Below are 19446 nucleotides of genomic sequence, written 5' to 3' on the forward strand. Positions count from 1 at the left end.
AAACTTAAGACAACAAAAGACGTGTGAGTGTCTGACAGACAAAACGTATCAGTTAACACTCTGAGCCATCACATTTTACAGCAAACTAACTACAAACACTCTGAATGTTTCCTTCTTCTCCACAGAAAAGTTCCTCTGATGTGTTTGGGCTGTTTCTGCTCATTCATGATGAAAAATCAGCTCCAAATGTCAGATTGTCTTTATTCTGTCAACACAATAAACTCAGAAACATACAGGAATGATCCAGAGACTCTGATTGGCTGTGACATCACCCAGCGGAGCCAATAGGAGCGCCCGGTGTAGAGACGTGACTCCAGATGTCACTATGAAAGATGGAGGATGAGAACGGACGGATTAACAGAGAAGGAGTCAGAGAGTCGGGCTGATCCAGATCTGATCAGTTTATCACTGAAGTCAGGTTTATTTTAAAAATTTATAAATCAAAAGACTTTGAACTGGGAAGTTAGAAAGTTCAGACACAACACGCAGTTGGTTTTTGGCATATATATCAGAGTGTAAAGTCATTAAATTAAATGAATTCAGCCCTTGCGTGAGAGACCAGATCACACTGTGACCTACAAGTTCCAGTTTGTATCCTAGTTAGTTTTTTTATGGTCATGGGCACACTGCCAGCTTTCCTATTCATCCAGATTATAATATTTTATCAAGACGGATCAAGTGGAGCTGGGAGTGTCCACTGTCTTCACTCAGCTGAAAGGTCAACAAAATGAAACCACATCTAAATGTTTCACCGTCAGCGTTGAAGCCCCGATGTGTTTCTCAGACCTGATACTTTTAATTGATCCATTTACATGATCATCCTAACATTTCTGTGGATTCCAGTTGATTTTCTGAAAAAAATCAGGTGAAGTCTGAGCCTCAGGTCGACTCTTCAAGTCTGCAAGTCTGTTGTGGTCTTCATGAGTCCACAATCGTCAGATGTTTCCCAGGAAGGTCCCGCTGAGGTCTGGGAGTCAGACCTGGGCCAAAGGAGACCGTTCCCAAAAAGGTACACCATCAACATCAACATCCCCTTCTAACTGGAACCCTAAATCCAGGAGGCGTTCCCCAGGGCTCAATCCTGGGGCCTCTTTTATTCTGTGGTTTCCAATTGGACTTATTTATTAGGTAAATAATTCCTAATGCATACACACACACACATAAATTAACATACTAAATTTTGTAATTTTAAGAAACAAGTTTTTACATTTTTTTATTGACCTCAAGTTCAAAGACAACAGACTGCAAATATCTGTCTCACACACACACACACACACACACACACACACACTGCTGATAGTCTATCAGTGTTGAGATATGACTGTTGATGGAGGCAAAATGGGAAGAGAAGGACAAAGGTCTGCGAGAAGAGGCATGAACACACACACACACACACATTACAGCAGATAGCTGGATTCTGTGCTCTGTTTGCCGAGTGCTCCTCTTTGCCCTTTGGACACCACACCTCAACTGCTGCATCAATTAGCAAATGTGTATGTGTTAGTGTGTGTGTGTATGTATCTGTATGTGTTTCTGTGTGTTTCTTGTGTGTAACTCTATTTATTTCACCGTCTCTCTCTGATTTTGGTCTCTGCTAGCTTGTTCTGTTTCTGCTCAGATCAGCAGCTTGTTTTATTAATGTTGCTTTTGCATCATTTTATTTAACCTCAAAGTTGTGATGACAAACTTTGACAAAGTTGAAAGAAAAAAGGCTCTTGAGCTGAATGAAGATCCGTCAGATTAATGTGACCTCAGTAGACAGACACATCTTCATTATGCAATTAAAGCTTAATTAAAGCAATTAAAGTTTTGATGCTGTTACTAAGCTAGCATTAGCCTTAGCATTAGCAGCATATTTAGGAATCATGAGTTCAGCTACAAACTTTAGCATCTGTCTCCAGAGGTGGAAACACAAACTAAGGCGAGCTCCTGTCTCCTCCAGTCTGTCCCGAAGACGTGGAACAACCTCTGGTGTGATCTAAGCTACAGCTTCAACAACAAGGTAACGGATCGACTAGTTTGTTGAATGCTTTCAGAGCCAATCAATCGTTTTCCTTTTTCTGGTTTTGACGCCAGTCCTGACGGTTTGGTGCTTCAGAGTATTCATCCTCTTCTTTTGGTTGGATGGCAGAAAACTTGATGTTGAAGTTGAAGTAAAAACATCAGTGATCTCTTTACAATAACAACTTTTGCTTTTAATACAAATTACATTTCAAATATACACATGGCAAAGACTGAGGGCAAAATCATTAACATTTACAGGACATTTATTGATGTGAATTTATGAATGTGGAGCAGAAGGGAAAACAAAGCAGGTCTGTATGGTCTAATTTTACAGTTGGATGTTTCAAACAGAGCTAAAAGACCCAACGCACACAAAGAAACATTTATTAAAAAGGTCCATCTTTAATAAATGTGTCTTCAGCATTGAATGGATTAGCTGCAGGATCCCGGTTGATTGAACGTTTTAGAGATAAAAAACAAAAACAAACTCACTGTCGGACAGTTTCATATCTATTCTTTATCTGATTGGTGCCGTTAATGATGTGAAATGTTTAAACTACGTCCCAGTTCAGAGGCTGAACCTGAAGCTGGATCGATCACCTGTCGGTTTGTGAGCTTTAAAGGCACAGATTACTCTTTTCTCTGTCAGCCATCTTGGTTTTTTTGAAACCTTTGGACTGTATCGTTCTTATGTCTACACGGTCCAGGACGGACCAGCTCTCTGTAGACCAGGTCACTGTTTCTGTGGCAGCGTCCTCCCATGACATGGAAATATCTGACACGCTTCACTTTACTTCAGCTTGAAACGTTCACTATCTTCGGTGTTGCCGATGGGATTTCAAATAAAGTTTTGTGAACTTGAAGAAAGATCGGACAAAGAGGAGTATTGAAAGAATGGAAATGAAAAATTTTCACTTGACAGCACAAAGTATTTACCTCGTCCTTTCTTATTTTTTTTTTCCCAAATTCCACTCAGGATAACGTGTGTGAGGTCAAAGTCCTTCACTTCATCCTGACTTTTGGATTATTCGGACAAATCTGCAACACAAGTCTGATGGGAGGAACAGTACTGTTGCTAGGCAACCATGGAGGCGGGATGTTCAGTCTGTGAGGGAGTTTTTAGTCCTGATCCCCGACATCAGCATCCGATAGTCCCGCCTCCTCCTCCTCAGTACTCCTCCTTGATGTTTAAAGACAGAGATGCCGGTGACACCAGCCCGTTGCTACCGCTGCTGCTCGTCACCATGGTGACGCTGCTGCTGCTGTTTCCATGGAGGCCAGCGCCGCCTCCTCCGCCGCCAGTAGGGGGGGTGGGCGTAGTCGTGGAGGAGGCCGGCTGCTGGAGCTTCTTCTTGTTGATCTTGCGCTCCTTTGCCCGGCGGTTCTGGAACCAGATCTTCACCTGCGACAGGGGGAAGTTTGGGATTCTTTGAATAAGATGAAACTAACTGACATTAATTAATATGAACAACACAATAACCACTTATCAGTGTGATTCAGTACAACACATACAAACTTAATCTTATCAACTTATCATCAGATCATATTTCTGTGCACCGTCACACCATCAACCGTGTGTCACAGAAGTTAGTTTGTAGATCAAAATGGCGCCAAATCGCAGGCTGGATCATGTTCAGGCTTTTAATGTATAAATAAATAACAGGAGCTCGGCTGTGGACTAACTCCAGTTAACGGTGTTAAAGGTCAATCTCTTCTGATTGGCTCTATGGTGACTGCTTCGTTGTGACATCACAACGTTCCAGAAGCCCTGATGGCTGGTTTTAGTATCCTCCTCCAGTCTGTACGGAACATTAACATCTGCTGGAGGCTGAAAATCAATATCCTGATCGATGGGATGGTTTTATGGTGCTCAGTGTGTGCTGGCGTACCTGTCTCTCTGACAGGCTGAGCGCCGTGGCGAGCTCCGCCTTCCTCCTGATGGTGATGTATTTGCTGTAGTGAAACTCCTTCTCCAGCTCTAGCCGCTGATGGTCGGTATAAACCACCCGGTACTTGTCTTTGGTTCTCGTCTTCCCGTCTGTAAAACACAGATTAACAACAAACTGTCATTCTCACAATAGACAATACAGGACCTCGAATTTTTTAATAATTCAGTCGTGAACTGAGTGTTTTGATACGCTGACACCAAATCACATCAACTGTCTGTGTAAAAAGAAGTGTGAATGAACACGGAGTGGTAGTATTTTATATTATATGTTGTAAACCGAGCAGCTCCGGCTGACTGAGCTGTCTTCACCAAGACACCTCTGTTCAAATACACAACCTGCCGGCTGGATTTGCATTAACTGAGCCTGTTTATTGATTTATGGTGTCAGTGTTGGTTTGTTACTGTTAAAAGTCATCAACGCAGCAGGTCCAGCAGGCGGAGGTGAATGAATGATCTGTTCAAAACTCTAAACTTTATGAATCATACAAAAGTCGTCAGTTCAGTCAGTTCAGACAGTTCAGACACAGAAAGCTCTGTCCAAAAACCTGAAAAAAAATCAGGCTGAAATTTGGATAAAATTAGAAAACATTGTGCTCCAACAGCTGAAATATTTGGATATGATAGTGAGGAAATGCCCCCGCCAGAAACTTCTCAATGTCTGACATTTCTTTTCCAGATCTCAGGACATTTGCTCGTGTTATGAAATACAACTTGTATTTTACTTTCTTCTCTACGATACACTTCTACAGCAAAACATCTCCGATGGAAATATTGTCCTCTCTGTTTCCCCACATTTATCAGACAGCTGTAGTTTGCATATTAACAAATGAAGACCTGCCATTTTATAAATTAAACTACACAACAGCAAAGTTTATACAGTCCAAGTCCAACTGAAACGACCAAAAGCTGTAAAGGTCCATTGAGTCTGATGCCATTAAAAATAAAGTCACTCAGGTCTGAATCTCTTTCACGGCCTGATTTACTGAAGCAGAGTCCAGCAGAGGAGACGAGGCTGAACTTCACCATGTCGGTAAAACCAGGAAGCACTCTCTCTCTCAGGGTGAAGAGCTTTTTAATTTGGACGCCTTCATTAACGTCTCGTTTCTCTCACTGAGAATCGAACTGTTGGTGTTTACTTCCCAACAAATGGAGCAGAAGCTCCACAGTTCAGACAGATGTTCCCCCCAAACCTAAAATGTTTGAGTTTGGATGCGGCCCATTGATCGATGACAGGACACACAGACGGTGTGTGTTTAGAGACCAGAGACACATCACTTCGTTAACCGCTGTGTGTTCAGTGTTAATATTGAATCAGAGCTCACAGTCTTTTAATTAATTTCAACACAACCATCTGTGTCTCAAAGTTAGCGCCCTTTGCTGGGACAGATGGATTATTGACTGTTTTAGTTTTTGACTTCAGCTGCGTCTGAAAACAGCCCGATTTAAAATAAGAAGGCTGATAATGGGCCTCAGTATCAGCCTCCTCCGGCCTTTTTCTTCCCCACACAAATTAAATCATTAAAAGCTTTATTGATGATAAGAAAACCAACTTTCAAAAGTCTTTTTTTCCCCTTCTAACTAATATTGGATTTTTTGGGAGCTGATCAAAAAGGAAAAACTGAGAAATCACACTGATTTCTGACTAAATATTCAGATCATCAGTGTGATGTTAGTCCTGACGGTCCGATCAGGGGACGGAGGACCTCTGAGGGACAAATGAGTGTTTCAGAAAATCTGACTGAACATTCGTTAATTAGCCGAAATGGACATTGAAAACAATGTGAGAGAATTAATCTGATTCTTTTTTTCTGGGCCCAGAGCACCAAGAACAGAAAGAGCCGCCATTTCTGCAGTTTCATGTGCTTTTCCATAAATCTAAAATATGATGCTGCGGTGGAAGATGACCTTTAATGACAGCTGTTCAGAAATGGAGGGCGACACAAAAAAGAAACAAATTTACTGCTAAAATGAGCATAAATTCAGTGAGTGTCTGAATGTGGAGAGCTGATTCTGCCCTCAGGCCTGTTTACATCCAAACACACCAGGAGCCATCAAATCGGTCTGAATTCTTTCTGTTTGTCACATTTTTAGGCCTCCCACTTTAATTCTACTAATCAGCCGACTGTTCAGCAGATAAAAAAGGACCTACTGTCTTATTTTAGCAGGAGAAAAGCCGAAGACGACAAGTTTATCATTATTATCATGATTATTATTATTAATAGGATTCCTGCTGACATAATTAGACCTTTAATATTACTGGACTGTGAGATTGTTCTGTTTAATCTATTTTTATATTTCATTGCTGCTCATTAACTAATAAGTGTTATTTTGAACAAATGACTTAGTTCTTTAAATGTATCGGTTCAATATGAAGGGTTGATTCTGAAGTTTGTCCGGTTTGGGTCTGATCCTGGACCAGGTTTAGGTCTGATCCTGGACCAGGTTTAGGTCTGATCCTGGACCAGGTTTAGGTCTCACCTCACACTTCAAAGTGGAGCTGACTGTTGAACTGTTGTTTTCTCCGCCCAGAGACAAGCGGAGCACAAAGAGCCGCTCGGCCGCCCGGAGTCACTCCAGCCCGGCCACATTTACATCACAACGGCCCAGACCGCCTCCGAACCGGCTGCAGGCCCGGAGGGGGGTGAAGTTATTAAAATCCGTTTCAACTACTGATCTGAGAAAATACACGTTTAAAAAGTCGGAGAGAGAATTTAAAATTCTATGAAAACGATTTTAAGCCATCAACAACAACAAATAAATAAAATGTAAAGGCAGCAGAAATACAGCTGACTGGAGCAAAAAGAACGATTAGCTCAGACCAGTGTATATTATTATTATTATTATTATTATTATTATTATTATTATCATTATCATTATTATTATTATTACTATTATTACTATTATTATTATCATTATCATTATTATTATCATTATTATTATTATTATTATTATTATTATTATTATTATTATTATTATTATTATGATTATCATTATTATTATTATTATTATTATTATTATTATTATTATTATTATTATCATCATCATAATTATTATTATTATTACTACTATTATTATTGTTATCATCATTATCATCATCACAGTGACAGTCATGTTGTCATCTGTGTCACAGCTCCATTCACTTTGGTCTGGACCTGCTCTCTGGGCCTCCAGACTAGATGTGATTTGGGCTCCAGAGGCCGGACTCTGGAGAACCGGACTCTGGAGAACCGGACTCTGGAGAGCCGGACTCTGGAGAACCGGACTCTGGAGAACCGGACTCTGGAGAGCCTTAGCGGACATTTGAGTATCAGCTCCGTTCATATCAGGAATATTAAAATATGGAGCAGCCAGCTGGGCGGCCTTTGGCTGAAACTCTTCGCCGGGTTGCTCTTACTTGGGTTGGCTGGCGGTGCGGACGTGCGGCGGATCCAGTCGTAGGGAGTCCTCCTCTGCGGGGAGCCGGGGGACAGCTGCCCGGCCGGTCCGTTCAGGGAGGCGGGCAGCAGCGCAGGTGTCTGCCCGGGGAACTCCGGGGGGCTGAAGCCGAGGGAGGGGCCCACCGCTCCGGACCCGGCGGAGGCCCCCGGAGGCCCCCCGGCCGCGGCGGCGGCAGCTGCGGCCGCCGCGGCCGCCGTGTGTCCGTAGTGGTGGGCGGACCAGTCGTCCCGGCCGGGCGGAGGGGGAGGCGGATAAGCCGGGCTCCAGCCGCCCGGGCCCGGACCGGCCTGCTGGACCGAGTGCGGGTCGTTGTTGAGGCCGTGGTGGTGGTGCTGGTAGCCGGTGAAGTCTGAGTACTGAGGCGGGCCGGGCACCGGGAAGCTCTGCGGGCTGAGGCTGAGCCCGGGGTGGCGGGTCACCGCGTTCTGGTGCGGGTACATGGAGGGGTCCTTATCCAGCTGCAGGTAACTCACGTACATGTTTCCAGGTGAGGCGGCTCCAGACTCACCTGGACGACCTGCGAGTCTGTCACTGTCTGTCAGGGCCTCTCTCTCTCTCTCTCTCTCTCTCTCTCTCTCTCTCTCTCTCTCTCTCTCTCTCTCTCTCCCTCCTCTCTCTCTCTCTCTCTCTGTGTCTCTCTCTCTCTGTCTCTCTCTCTCGCTTCCCCCCTCTCTGTCTCTCTCTCTCTCTCTCTCTCTCTCTCTCTGTGTGTGTCTCTCTCTCTCTCTCTGTCTCTGTCTCTCTCTCTCTCTCTCTCTCTCTCCCTCCTCTCTCTCTCTGTGTCTCTCTCTCTCTGTCTCTCTCTCTCCCTCCTCTCTCTCTCTCTCTCTCTGTGTCTCTCTCTCTCTGTCTCTCTCTCTCGCTTCCCCCCTCTCTGTCTCTCTCTCTCTCTCTCATCTCTCTTCCTCTGTGTTTGTTCTCTTCTCTATCTCGTTGTTCTCTGTCTCTCTCCTCTCTCTCTATCTCTCCATCTCTCTCCTCTCTCTCGCTTACCCCCCTCTACTCCAATCTCTCCCTCCCTATCTCCCTCTGCTCTCCCCACTCCTTACCTCTCTCTCGCTTCCCTTCTCAAATCTCTTCCGCTTCCCCCCCATCTCTCACTCATTACTATCCCTCCTCTCTCCCTCTCTCTCCCTCCCTCCCCCTCTCCCTCCCTCCCTCTCTCCCTCTCTCTCTCTCGCTCCCCCCCTCTCCCTCTCTCTCTCTCCCTCCCTCTCTCTCTCTCCCCCCTCTCCTCTCTCTCTCTGCCCTCCTCTCTCCCCCTCTCTCCCCCCCTCCCTCTCTCTACCTGTCCTCACCTCCACCTGTTCTCTCTGTGGTTTTTCCATCAGGTGCCCGTTAAAACCTGCTGTAGTCACATGGGGCAGTTTTATTGCCCTTATCTCCCCTCTCCGCCTCTCTGTCTGTAGATGTCTCTCTCTCTCTCTCTCTCTCTTTCTTCCTCTCCTCTTCATCACTCTCTCCTCCTCTTCATCATCCTCTTCCTTATGAAACTTGGCTGATTAAATGTGTTTCTCTGAGTAATCAGTGGAGGTATCTAACGGCCTCCCTCCTCCCTCTCCGGGCTGCAGGATCTTCTCATCGGACTCAATTTGCATGACAGTCTGCTGCTGCATTTCAAAGGCCGCATCAAAGAGCAGCAGCAAACGCCAGGAGACAGAAAAAGGACAGTCTTCGGTTCAGGTTCATCCTCTGTTCGCTATATTTTATCTTATTTATGGTTTTAACTCACATATATATTGTCATATATTATGGATCCAAAATGAAATAGAGAACTGTCCCATAAGTGGCAATAAACCCTTCTAAACTCACTGCTGTTTGTTTAAAATCATAAACTTTTAGAAGACTGAAATAGAATCACTGTTGATGATGATCATCAGGTAAAATGACTCAGATTTAACAATTACAATCACATTTTACTTCATATTTATACTTAATGTAAGTAAAAATACACATTATCTGCAATAACAATCTGATGATAATGTACCTGAGAGGAGCCACTGAGCTCGTGTAGCTCATTTCACAGAGACGGAATATGTTTACTTCAGTTATGCAGGTTGTGTTTCAGGTCTTTTTGATGTTTTTCACTTTCTGTCAGACCTGCAGTGGACCAAGAAAGACGAAAAGTGAAAGCAAATTTATTTGAAATTTGTAGAATTTCCTTCAAACATCTTGGCCATTAAAAAAAAAAAAACAGTGTCCATCGTAAAAAATGTTGAAAAACAAAAGTTGTCTTGGATTTTAAACAGATTCATTTGTATTTCTTGAAATACATTCAATAATAAATCGGGAAAAAAAGAGTAGCAATGTTAAGATATCAACCAAAATGACTCTGATATCCATGTCAGCTTCAATTTCATTTAACAGTTTATTAACCCGTTACAAAATACACAATGCACACACACACTCAGAGTCCAGGTCCAAAACAGGGTCCAGGTCCACGTCAGAGTCCAGGTCCACCTTAGAGTCCAGGTCCACGTCAGAGTCCAGGTCCACCTTAGAGTCCAGGTCCACGTCAGAGTCCAAGTCCACGTCAGAGTCCAGGTCCACCTTAGAGTCCAGGTCCAAAACAGAGTCCAGGTCCACGTCAGAGTCCAGGTCCACCTTAGAGTCCAGGTCCAAAACAGAGTCCAGGTCCACCTTAGAGTCCAGGTCCACGTCAGAGTCCAAGTCCACGTCAGAGTCCAGGTCCACGTCAGAGTCCAGGTCCACCTTAGAGTCCAGGTCCAAAACAGAGTCCAGGTCCACATGACAAAAAGTAAAACAACGAACTTCCCCTCCTGAAGGAGCTGAGCAGAATAAAATAGAAGAGAATCTCGATCTCAGCCGGATCAGACGTTTTAGTTTCATTAAAGCTCCAGCTGCGTCTGTTTGGTGGTGCTCTGCTCATGAGCACTGCGGAGCTGGAGGGTCTCAAACCAACAACCTCTGGAGGGAGGCCAGCAGTCTGTGCTCAGGTCCCCCACTGAAGGAGAATTAACTGCATCTTTATGGATTTATGGGAGATTTATTGTTTTACACTGATGAGTATTTAGTTTAGTCGACTGCAGTAAAATCACACAGACACACAATAATTGTCATTAAACTCACCTTCATTTATGTTTTCAAGTGTTTGATAGACGTTATATTGATGCTTCTGCTTCAGCTGCTCCTCCACCGCAAATATTTTCATTAACAGTCACATATTTGCTATTTAATCAAATATACTAAACATTAAATGAACCGGAACCTTTAAATTTAATTTTCAGATTCAAGTAAAAAGTAAATTAACAAAAATATTTAAAACAATCAAGTTACAATTTAAATGTTCTAAATCATTAAAAACAAAAAACATGATGAAAAAAAACGTTATTCTGATCTTCACTAATAAATTCAAGAAAAAGATTTTACAGATTCAGTGTCCCAAAACTTATATGATAAATACTCTTGCAATGCAAAATTGAATTTACAATAAAACCCAATGAAACTTTGATCACTTATTAGGGTGAAAGATTTCTGTGACATCTGGCTGAAAGTTTCACATATTATACATTTTCTAAACAACTGAGTCAAATAAATTATAAAAGTGGGGAAAGATAAAGAAAAGTTTGACATTATAAATAAAACAAAACTATTATAATACAAACATAAGTATATGAATATCATTTGGAAAATTATTGCCTTATTTCCTACTTCTTTTTTGTATCTGCAGACCTTTAAGTTGATCTAAAACAGAAACTACAGTAAAAGGTAAGAGGTTAGTAACAGAGAAGAGAATTAATGAATGAATAATATTACAACTCGCACTGAAAACGTTTGGTAGCATTTAACTTTCATTCCCCTCATTAAGTATTAATAATAATCACAACAGAAATATCAAGAATTCAGGTCTAAATTCTAAAAATGTGATGGTTTAATTTCCATTTTGTAACTTTTTTTACTGTATTTATTTTGTATAATATTTATCACGTATTTAATATCAAGAAAAAACAGGCAGATATCAATTCATATTAAGTGTATAATTTTAATGTGGCCAAAAAATTAAGAAAACAAAAATAAACAATAATAACAAAACATCATCAATACTTTAAAAGAAAATATAACATTTTGGGAACTGCTGATGTTCTGTCACCTTCTGAGGTTCAATTCTCAAATTGTTAGCTTTAATTTCACGTTCATGAAATTTTCTAAAAAAAAAAATGAGACAGAACAAAGAATTTGAACATTAAAAAGGGAGATAAGGAGTGATGTGTGTGTGAACTCGGTGTCCATCTCGTCTCTGTTTCCCTCTGTCACCTGTCCTCAGGTAAACCATTAACCTGCTAACGGCCATAAAACTCCACTTTATGGAAACTTTGATGATGACGGAGGGTCGTAAACACCGAAGCCTTTTATGGCTGAGATGGTTCTTGTTGTTCACCTTGACACAGTTTGCATGCAAGGAAATATATTTTTCAATGAATGTTGAATTTAACTCCCAAAAAAGGAAAAAAAAAAAAAAAAAATCAAGTTCATTTCCTCTTTTGCTAACGCTGCTAGCTCAGCTTATACAGCATTACAGCTGTCTTTGCAAATGTTTGAAGTTAATCACAAACTATTTAACAAAAAATCCTCAAGAGAACCTCCAGTCGAACGTACAGTCGAACCAACAGGTGGACCTACAGTCAAACCTACAGGTGGACCTACAGTCGAGCCAACAAGTGAACCTACAGTCGAACCTACAGTCGAACCTACAGGTGGACCTACAGTCAAACCTACAGTCGAACCTACAGGTGGACCTACAGTCGAACCTACAGGTGAACCTACAGTCAAACCTACAGGTGAACCTACAGTCGAACCTACAGGTGGACCTACAGGTGAACCTACAGTCGAACGTACAGTCGAACCTACAGTCAAACCTACAGTCGAACCTACAGTCGAACCTGCAGTCGAACCTACAGTCGAACCTACGGGTGAACCTACAGTCGAACGTACAGTCGAACTTACAGTCGAACATACAGTCGAACCTACAGTCGAACCTACAGGTGGACCTACAGTCGAACCTACAGTCGAACGTACAGTCGAACCAACAGGTGGACCTACAGTCAAACCTACAGGTGGACCTACAGGTGAACCTACAGTCAAACCTACAGGTGAACCTACAGTCGAGCCAACAAGTGAACCTACAGTCGAACCTACAGTCGAACCTACAGGTGGACCTACAGTCAAACCTACAGTCGAACCTACAGGTGGACCTACAGTCGAACCTACAGGTGAACCTACAGTCAAACCTACAGGTGAACCTACAGTCGAACCTACAGGTGGACCTACAGGTGAACCTACAGTCGAACGTACAGTCGAACCTACAGTCGAACCTACGGGTGAACCTACAGTCGAACGTACAGTCGAACTTACAGTCGAACATACAGTCGAACCTACAGTCGAACCTACAGGTGGACCTACAGTCGAACCTACAGTCGAACGTACAGTCGAACCTACAGTCGAACCTACGGGTGAACCTACAGTCGAACGTACAGTCGAACTTACAGTCGAACCTACAGTCGAACCTACAGGTGGACCTACAGTCGAACCTACAGTCGAACCTACAGGTGAACCAACAGGTGGACCTACAGTCGAACCTACAGGTGGACCTACAGTCGAACTTACAGTCGAACCTACAGTCGAACCTACAGTCGAACCTACAGGTGGACCTACAGTCGAACCTACAGGTGAACCAACAGGTGGACCTACAGTCGAACCTACAGGTGAACCTACAGTCGAACCTACAGTCGAACGTACAGTCGAACGTACAGTCGAACCTACAGTCGAACCTACAGGTGGACCTACAGTCGAACTTACAGTCGAACCTACAGTCGAACCTACAGGTGGACCTACAGTCGAACTTACAGTCGAACCTACAGTCGAATATACAGGTGGACCTACAGGTGGACCTACAGTCGAACCTACAGTCGAACCTACAGGTGAACCAACAGGTGGACCTACAGTCGAACCTACAGTCGAACGTACAGTCGAACTTACAGTCGAACATACAGTCGAACCTACAGTCGAACCTACAGTCGAACCTGCAGTCGAACCTACAGTCGAACCTACAGTCGAACCTACAGGTGGACCTACAGGTGGACCTACAGTCGAACCTACAGTCGAACGTACAGTCGAACTTACAGTCGAACTTACAGTCGAACCTACAGTCGAATCTACAGGTGGACCTACAGTCGAACCTACAGTCGAACCTACAGTCGAACCTACAGGTGAACCAACAGGTGGACCTACAGTCGAACCTACAGTCGAATGTACAGTCGAACTTACAGTCGAACATACAGTCGAACCTGCAGTCGAACCTACAGTCGAACCTACGGGTGAACCTACAGTCGAACCTACAGTCGAACCTACAGGTGAACCAACAGTCGAACCTACAGTCGAACCTACAGTCGAACCTACAGTCGAACTTACAGTCGAACCTGCAGTCGAACCTACAGTCGAACCTACAGGTGAACCAACAGGTGGACCTACAGTCGAACCTACAGTCGAACCTGCAGTCGAACCTACAGTCGAACCTACAGTCGAACCTACAGGTGAACCAACAGGTGGACCTACAGTCGAACTTACAGTCGAACCTACAGGTGGACCTACAGTCGAACCTACAGTCGAACCTACAGTCGAACCTACAGGTGGACCGGCAGCTTCAGCTGTTCCTGTGTAACAGTGACTCTGACCAATGATAACTGACACAGCTGTGGACAATCAGCAGCCAAAGCTGATCTATGACACCATCATTGTCCTGGGAATCCTTTTCTGAGGACACCAGCTGCCAGACTGAACCCCACAAGAGTGGATCTCATCTGAGAGGGCAGCGTTGTAATGAAATACTCACCAACCTCCACCTGCAGCACCCAAAGAGCCTGGAAAACACGTATTTGTATTTATTTATTCATTCATTTATTCTTCATCATTTACACAATTCAACTTAACAGTTAAGTTTCCTTTGTTATCCCTTTAGGTCGACATAAAACAGACAGCTGCTACTGTACATGGTCAGTGGTGTTTTTCTGTTTTGTTTTTTTCAAACGTTAAAATTGTTCACTGAGCAAAAAAATGAAAAATTTGATGAAAAGAAGGCGTTACTGTTATTTTGGATTTGCATTTTTCATTGTTGAATGTCTAAATAAAATACATGAAATTTACTGCATTGTGTGGTCATTGACAACTAAGAATGTAGTTGGAATTTTCTTCTAACTAAATCTAACTTAAAACATTAAGTTTTGACTATATTACTTTTAAGCGGACTCCACAATTGTTTTTGATTGTTGATTACTTAAACCATTTCAGTTTATAACACTTTAAAATGTTAAGTTATGACTTTTGCAAACTGAAGGATTTCTCTACCGTCAATTTCTGAAACCGTTTCAAACCGGCAGTCACTCAATGAAAACGGCTTAAGTACGATCAACACATCAAAATCAGTTAACCGAGTACGTTTGTGTTGGACTCACACTGAAGAGGCTGAAGAATAAATTCATCTTGTTCACTTTTGTCCTGCTGCCACCTGCTGATCTGAAGAAACCTTTTCTGGTTTGTACTGAAACACAAACATCAAACTGAGATTGTGAACGTTTATCTGCATTAAATATCCAAACTGTCTGTTAATATCAACAGCGGGTACAATTGACTTTGAGTCATTTCAGAAGCCACTTTAATCCAAAATGAGGCAGAAATAAGTTTGTTGTTTTATGACAGAAACGAATCAACAAAAAGACAACACTGTTTCCGCCCGGTTTCGAACCGGGGACCTTTCGCGTGTGAGGCGAACGTGATAACCACTACACTACGGAAACACACGAGGTGGGTCGGTGTTCTCCGGATTATCCTCATTATCAACGAGTGATGGCGCCATTATTGTTTCCTGTTCAGTCCGTCTGTCATTAAGTGATGAATCTAAAATGATCTGCAGCCTTTTGTCTGTCTGACGAGGGAATGAAAGTTAAAGTAACTTTATTTAGCAGTAAAGCTGCTAACATGACGGTGACGGCATTTATTGAGTATCATGAATTCTATTCGAGCTTCTGTCAGTGTTCTTTTATTTTACACATTCAAGTCAAATTAGTAATCCGATACCACTAACGAACTAACCAGGCAGTTGGAGAACGACCGTCTGGACAGATTGGATACTTTTGTCTTTAACGTTGAGTTATTTCGGGTTCTGTGTTTTAATGTTTGTTCCGTTTAAGGTTTATTCAGTGAATCTTTGACCTTCCGAGACGATTTCATCCACTTCTCAGTCTCCGCCGCTCCTGTCGCGCATGCTCGGTGTCGCCCCGGACACAGCCAATCTCGTGAGAGCAACAGCGCATTCTGATCTGCATACAGCGAATATAAGACAACCGCGTTCAGAGACGGAGGTTCATTCGACCCAGTCGTCCCTCCGCCGACCGTCCGTCCGTCCGTCCATCCATCAGACCGACCGCCATGCCAGAAACCGTGAAAGCACCGAAGAAGGGCTCCAAGAAGGCCGTCTCTAAGAGCGTCACCAAGAGCGGCAAGAAGAAGAGGAAGCCCCGCAAGGAGAGCTACGCCATCTACGTGTACAAGGTCCTGAAGCAGGTCCACCCCGACACCGGCATCTCCTCCAAGGCCATGAGCATCATGAACTCCTTCGTCAGCGACATCTTCGAGCGCATCGCCGGCGAGGCCTCCCGCCTGGCTCACTACAACAAGAGGTCCACCATCACCTCCAGGGAGATCCAGACCGCCGTCCGCCTGCTGCTGCCCGGAGAGCTGGCCAAGCACGCCGTGTCCGAGGGCACCAAGGCCGTGACCAAGTACACCAGCTCCAAGTAGACACGCACGCACGCACACACTGACAGACAAGCCGGCAGACAGGCCGACAGGCCGGCTGGCTTTCCCCACACAAAGGCCCTTCTCAGGGCCACACACCGTTTCACCAGAGAGCGCCAGTCCTCCGCGGCCCCCGGCGGGCTCAGTTACCGTGAACCGCTCACACTCACAGCAGACCGGCCGCAGAATGAGATCAGCCGGTCTGTCTGACTTCTGACATGAACGGATCAATGATCCGCTGATGGCCGAAGATCCTCCGGATCGTTCCAGAAAACACATGAATACACACATGATGTGGACTAAATCAGCATCCGATCACTTAGTTATTGAATTATTCAGAAAAATTATAATAAAGTCAACGTGCAGGTTCAGAATCTCTATAAGCTGCAGAGCTACAAATCATCTCATATTGATCTTATTTATTTTATATATATAAATGTTTACATATTGTGACCAAATAAAAGAAAAAGTGGGAACCGGAGTGAGCTTTGATTGGATGATCATGGTAAGGCTCATGGTGGCCAATCAGGAAGCAGCAGCTGGCATAAAAGCCGCTGGTCCCGGCCTGCCGGCCACGCCCCTTTCTGTCTGAGCATAACGTTCCCTCATCATGTCCGGACGAGGAAAGACCGGCGGGAAGGCCCGAGCCAAGGCCAAGACCCGCTCCTCCCGGGCCGGCCTGCAGTTCCCCGTCGGCCGTGTCCACAGGCTGCTCCGCAAGGGCAACTACTCCGAGCGCGTCGGAGCCGGCGCCCCCGTCTACCTGGCCGCCGTGCTGGAGTATCTGACCGCGGAGATCCTGGAGCTGGCCGGGAACGCCGCCCGGGACAACAAGAAGACCCGCATCATCCCCCGACACCTGCAGCTGGCCGTCCGCAACGACGAGGAGCTCAACAAGCTGCTCGGCGGAGTCACCATCGCTCAGGGCGGCGTGCTGCCGAACATCCAGGCCGTCCTGCTGCCCAAGAAGACCGAGAAGCCGGCAAAGGCCAAATAGGACCCCCCCAAACAACGGCTCTTTTCAGAGCCACACACCGGCTCTAACGCTCTGATCCTCCGCTCTCTGGAGTTGCTAATGTTGGCAGCCTCATGGAGATCATAAACGTGATTTGATTGGCGGGTCTTCTTGACTCATCATGGCGGCTGCAGCATGCAGTACCAGCCTTCACCGCTCAGTTAGGGGGCGCATGTTTACATGTAGTTAATGGAAATGAATCACTATTTATAAAAGAAAAAACTCTGTGTAACTTATTTATTCATCATATTCATTCAACAGTCAGGGTCAGGGTTAACCCTGACCCTGACCCTGACCCTTTTTCATGTGTGTTTATACACGACAGCTTTTTGAAAGCTTCCGTTAATTCCTTCGGGGAAACGGGTCGTTTACTGACCGCAGCAGGCTCTTTCAGGGGGCTTTGGTCTGTGTCGGTACCGCTGCTGGCTGATGTTTGGAACAGAATGCTGCTCTTCTTCAGAAGTCGGTGGCTCTTAAAAGAGCCGTTGTGTTGCGGTTGTTCCGTGCCGGTCGGCCTAAGCTCTCTCTCCGCGGATGCGGCGGGCCAGCTGGATGTCTTTGGGCATGATGGTGACTCTCTTGGCGTGGATGGCGCACAGGTTGGTGTCCTCGAACAGGCCGACCAGATAAGCCTCGCTGGCCTCCTGCAGAGCCATGACGGCCGAGCTCTGGAAGCGCAGGTCGGTCTTGAAGTCCTGAGCGATCTCCCTGACGAGGCGCTGGAAGGGCAGCTTCCGGATGAGCAGCTCGGTGGACTTCTGGTAGCGGCGGATCTCCCTCAGGGCCACGGTGCCCGGCCTGTAGCGGTGGGGCTTCTTCACCCCGCCGGTGGCCGGAGCGCTCTTTCGGGCCGCCTTAGTGGCCAGCTGCTTCCGGGGAGCTTTTCCTCCGGTGGACTTCCGGGCGGTCTGCTTGGTTCGGGCCATGCTCAGTTCTCTGCTGAAGGACTGACGGAGAGCTGACAGCAGCCTGCCACTTTATATGGGAACTGATGAGCACTGATTGGCCCAAACCGAAAAGCGCGCGCTGTAGCTGATGACCGATTGGTCGGTCTGAATTCGAAAGTTTGAAATGAACCAATGACAAACAGCTGCTGTTTAAAATGTTTATTCTGCTGCAGGTCCTGATACATAATTTAAAAAAGTTTACATACAAAAAAAATAATAATAATCTGATTGGTCGTTCAGACTGACGCTCCGTCTGATCAGTCAGTCTACTGACCCTCATTCTGCGGCCGGTCTGCTGGGAGTGTGAGCGGTTCACGGTAACTGAGCCCGCCGGGGGCCGCGGAGGACTGGCGCTCTCTGGTGAAGCGGTGTGTGGCCCTGAGAAGGGCCTTTGTGTGGGGAAAGCCAGCCGGCCTGTCGGCCTGTCTGCCGGCTTGTCTGTCAGTGTGTGCGTGCGTGCGTGTCTACTTGGAGCTGGTGTACTTGGTCACGGCCTTGGTGCCCTCGGACACGGCGTGCTTGGCCAGCTCTCCGGGCAGCAGCAGGCGGACGGCGGTCTGGATCTCCCTGGAGGTGATGGTGGACCTCTTGTTGTAGTGAGCCAGGCGGGAGGCCTCGCCGGCGATGCGCTCGAAGATGTCGCTGACGAAGGAGTTCATGATGCTCATGGCCTTGGAGGAGATGCCGGTGTCGGGGTGGACCTGCTTCAGGACCTTGTACACGTAGATGGCGTAGCTCTCCTTGCGGGGCTTCCTCTTCTTCTTGCCGCTCTTGGTGACGCTCTTAGAGACGGCCTTCTTGGAGCCCTTCTTCGGTGCTTTCACGGTTTCTGGCATGGCGGTCGGTCTGATGGATGGACGGACGGACGGACGGTCGGCGGAGGGACGACTGGGTCGAATGAACCTCCGTCTCTGAACGCGGTTGTCTTATATTCGCTGTATGCAGATCAGAATGCGCTGTTGCTCTCACGAGATTGGCTGTGTCCGGGGCGACACCGAGCATGCGCGACAGGAGCGGCGGAGACTGAGAAGTGGATGAAATCGTCTCGGAAGGTCAAAGATTCACTGAATAAACCTTAAACGGAACAAACATTAAAACACAGAACCCGAAATAACTCAACGTTAAAGACAAAAGTATCCAATCTGTCCAGACGGTCGTTCTCCAACTGCCTGGTTAGTTCGTTAGTGGTATCGGATTACTAATTTGACTTGAATGTGTAAAATAAAAGAACACTGACAGAAGCTCGAATAGAATTCATGATACTCAATAAATGAGATGTGAGC

The 19446-nt window shown here is 45.4% G+C and overlaps 5 protein-coding genes and 1 non-coding gene across 6 annotated transcripts; 2 read left to right on the plus strand and 4 right to left on the minus strand.

Moving 5' to 3' along the window:
* Positions 1 to 3172: 3172 nt before the first annotated feature.
* On the minus strand, positions 3173 to 7869 carry cdx1b (caudal type homeobox 1 b). Its single transcript, XM_029520049.1, has 3 exons — positions 7347 to 7869; positions 3894 to 4042; positions 3173 to 3406 (listed from the first exon to the last, which is right to left on the minus strand). The coding sequence occupies exons 1-3, from the start codon at positions 7867 to 7869 to the stop codon at positions 3173 to 3175; spliced, it is 906 nt and encodes a 301-aa protein (XP_029375909.1).
* A 7259-nt stretch (positions 7870 to 15128) lies between these two features.
* trnav-cac (transfer RNA valine (anticodon CAC)) lies at positions 15129 to 15201 on the minus strand. The gene has a single exon. It is a non-coding gene; the product is annotated as a tRNA-Val (tRNA).
* Positions 15202 to 15635: 434 nt separating this feature from the next.
* Positions 15636 to 16279, plus strand: LOC115054078 (histone H2B 1.1-like). The gene has a single exon (XM_029519088.1). The coding sequence runs from the start codon at positions 15833 to 15835 to the stop codon at positions 16202 to 16204; it is 372 nt and encodes a 123-aa protein (XP_029374948.1). The 5' UTR covers positions 15636 to 15832; the 3' UTR covers positions 16205 to 16279.
* Positions 16280 to 16794: 515 nt separating this feature from the next.
* Positions 16795 to 17198, plus strand: LOC115054075 (histone H2A-like). The gene has a single exon (XM_029519086.1). The coding sequence runs from the start codon at positions 16812 to 16814 to the stop codon at positions 17196 to 17198; it is 387 nt and encodes a 128-aa protein (XP_029374946.1). The 5' UTR covers positions 16795 to 16811.
* A 256-nt stretch (positions 17199 to 17454) lies between these two features.
* On the minus strand, positions 17455 to 18145 carry LOC115054083 (histone H3). The gene has a single exon (XM_029519093.1). The coding sequence runs from the start codon at positions 18140 to 18142 to the stop codon at positions 17732 to 17734; it is 411 nt and encodes a 136-aa protein (XP_029374953.1). The 5' UTR covers positions 18143 to 18145; the 3' UTR covers positions 17455 to 17731.
* Positions 18146 to 18325: 180 nt separating this feature from the next.
* On the minus strand, positions 18326 to 19195 carry LOC115054077 (histone H2B 1.1-like). The gene has a single exon (XM_029519087.1). The coding sequence runs from the start codon at positions 18997 to 18999 to the stop codon at positions 18628 to 18630; it is 372 nt and encodes a 123-aa protein (XP_029374947.1). The 5' UTR covers positions 19000 to 19195; the 3' UTR covers positions 18326 to 18627.
* Positions 19196 to 19446: the final 251 nt, after the last annotated feature.

Source organism: Echeneis naucrates, chromosome 14, assembly GCF_900963305.1.
Source record: "Echeneis naucrates chromosome 14, fEcheNa1.1, whole genome shotgun sequence".
Classification (NCBI taxonomy): domain Eukaryota; kingdom Metazoa; phylum Chordata; class Actinopteri; order Carangiformes; family Echeneidae; genus Echeneis; species Echeneis naucrates.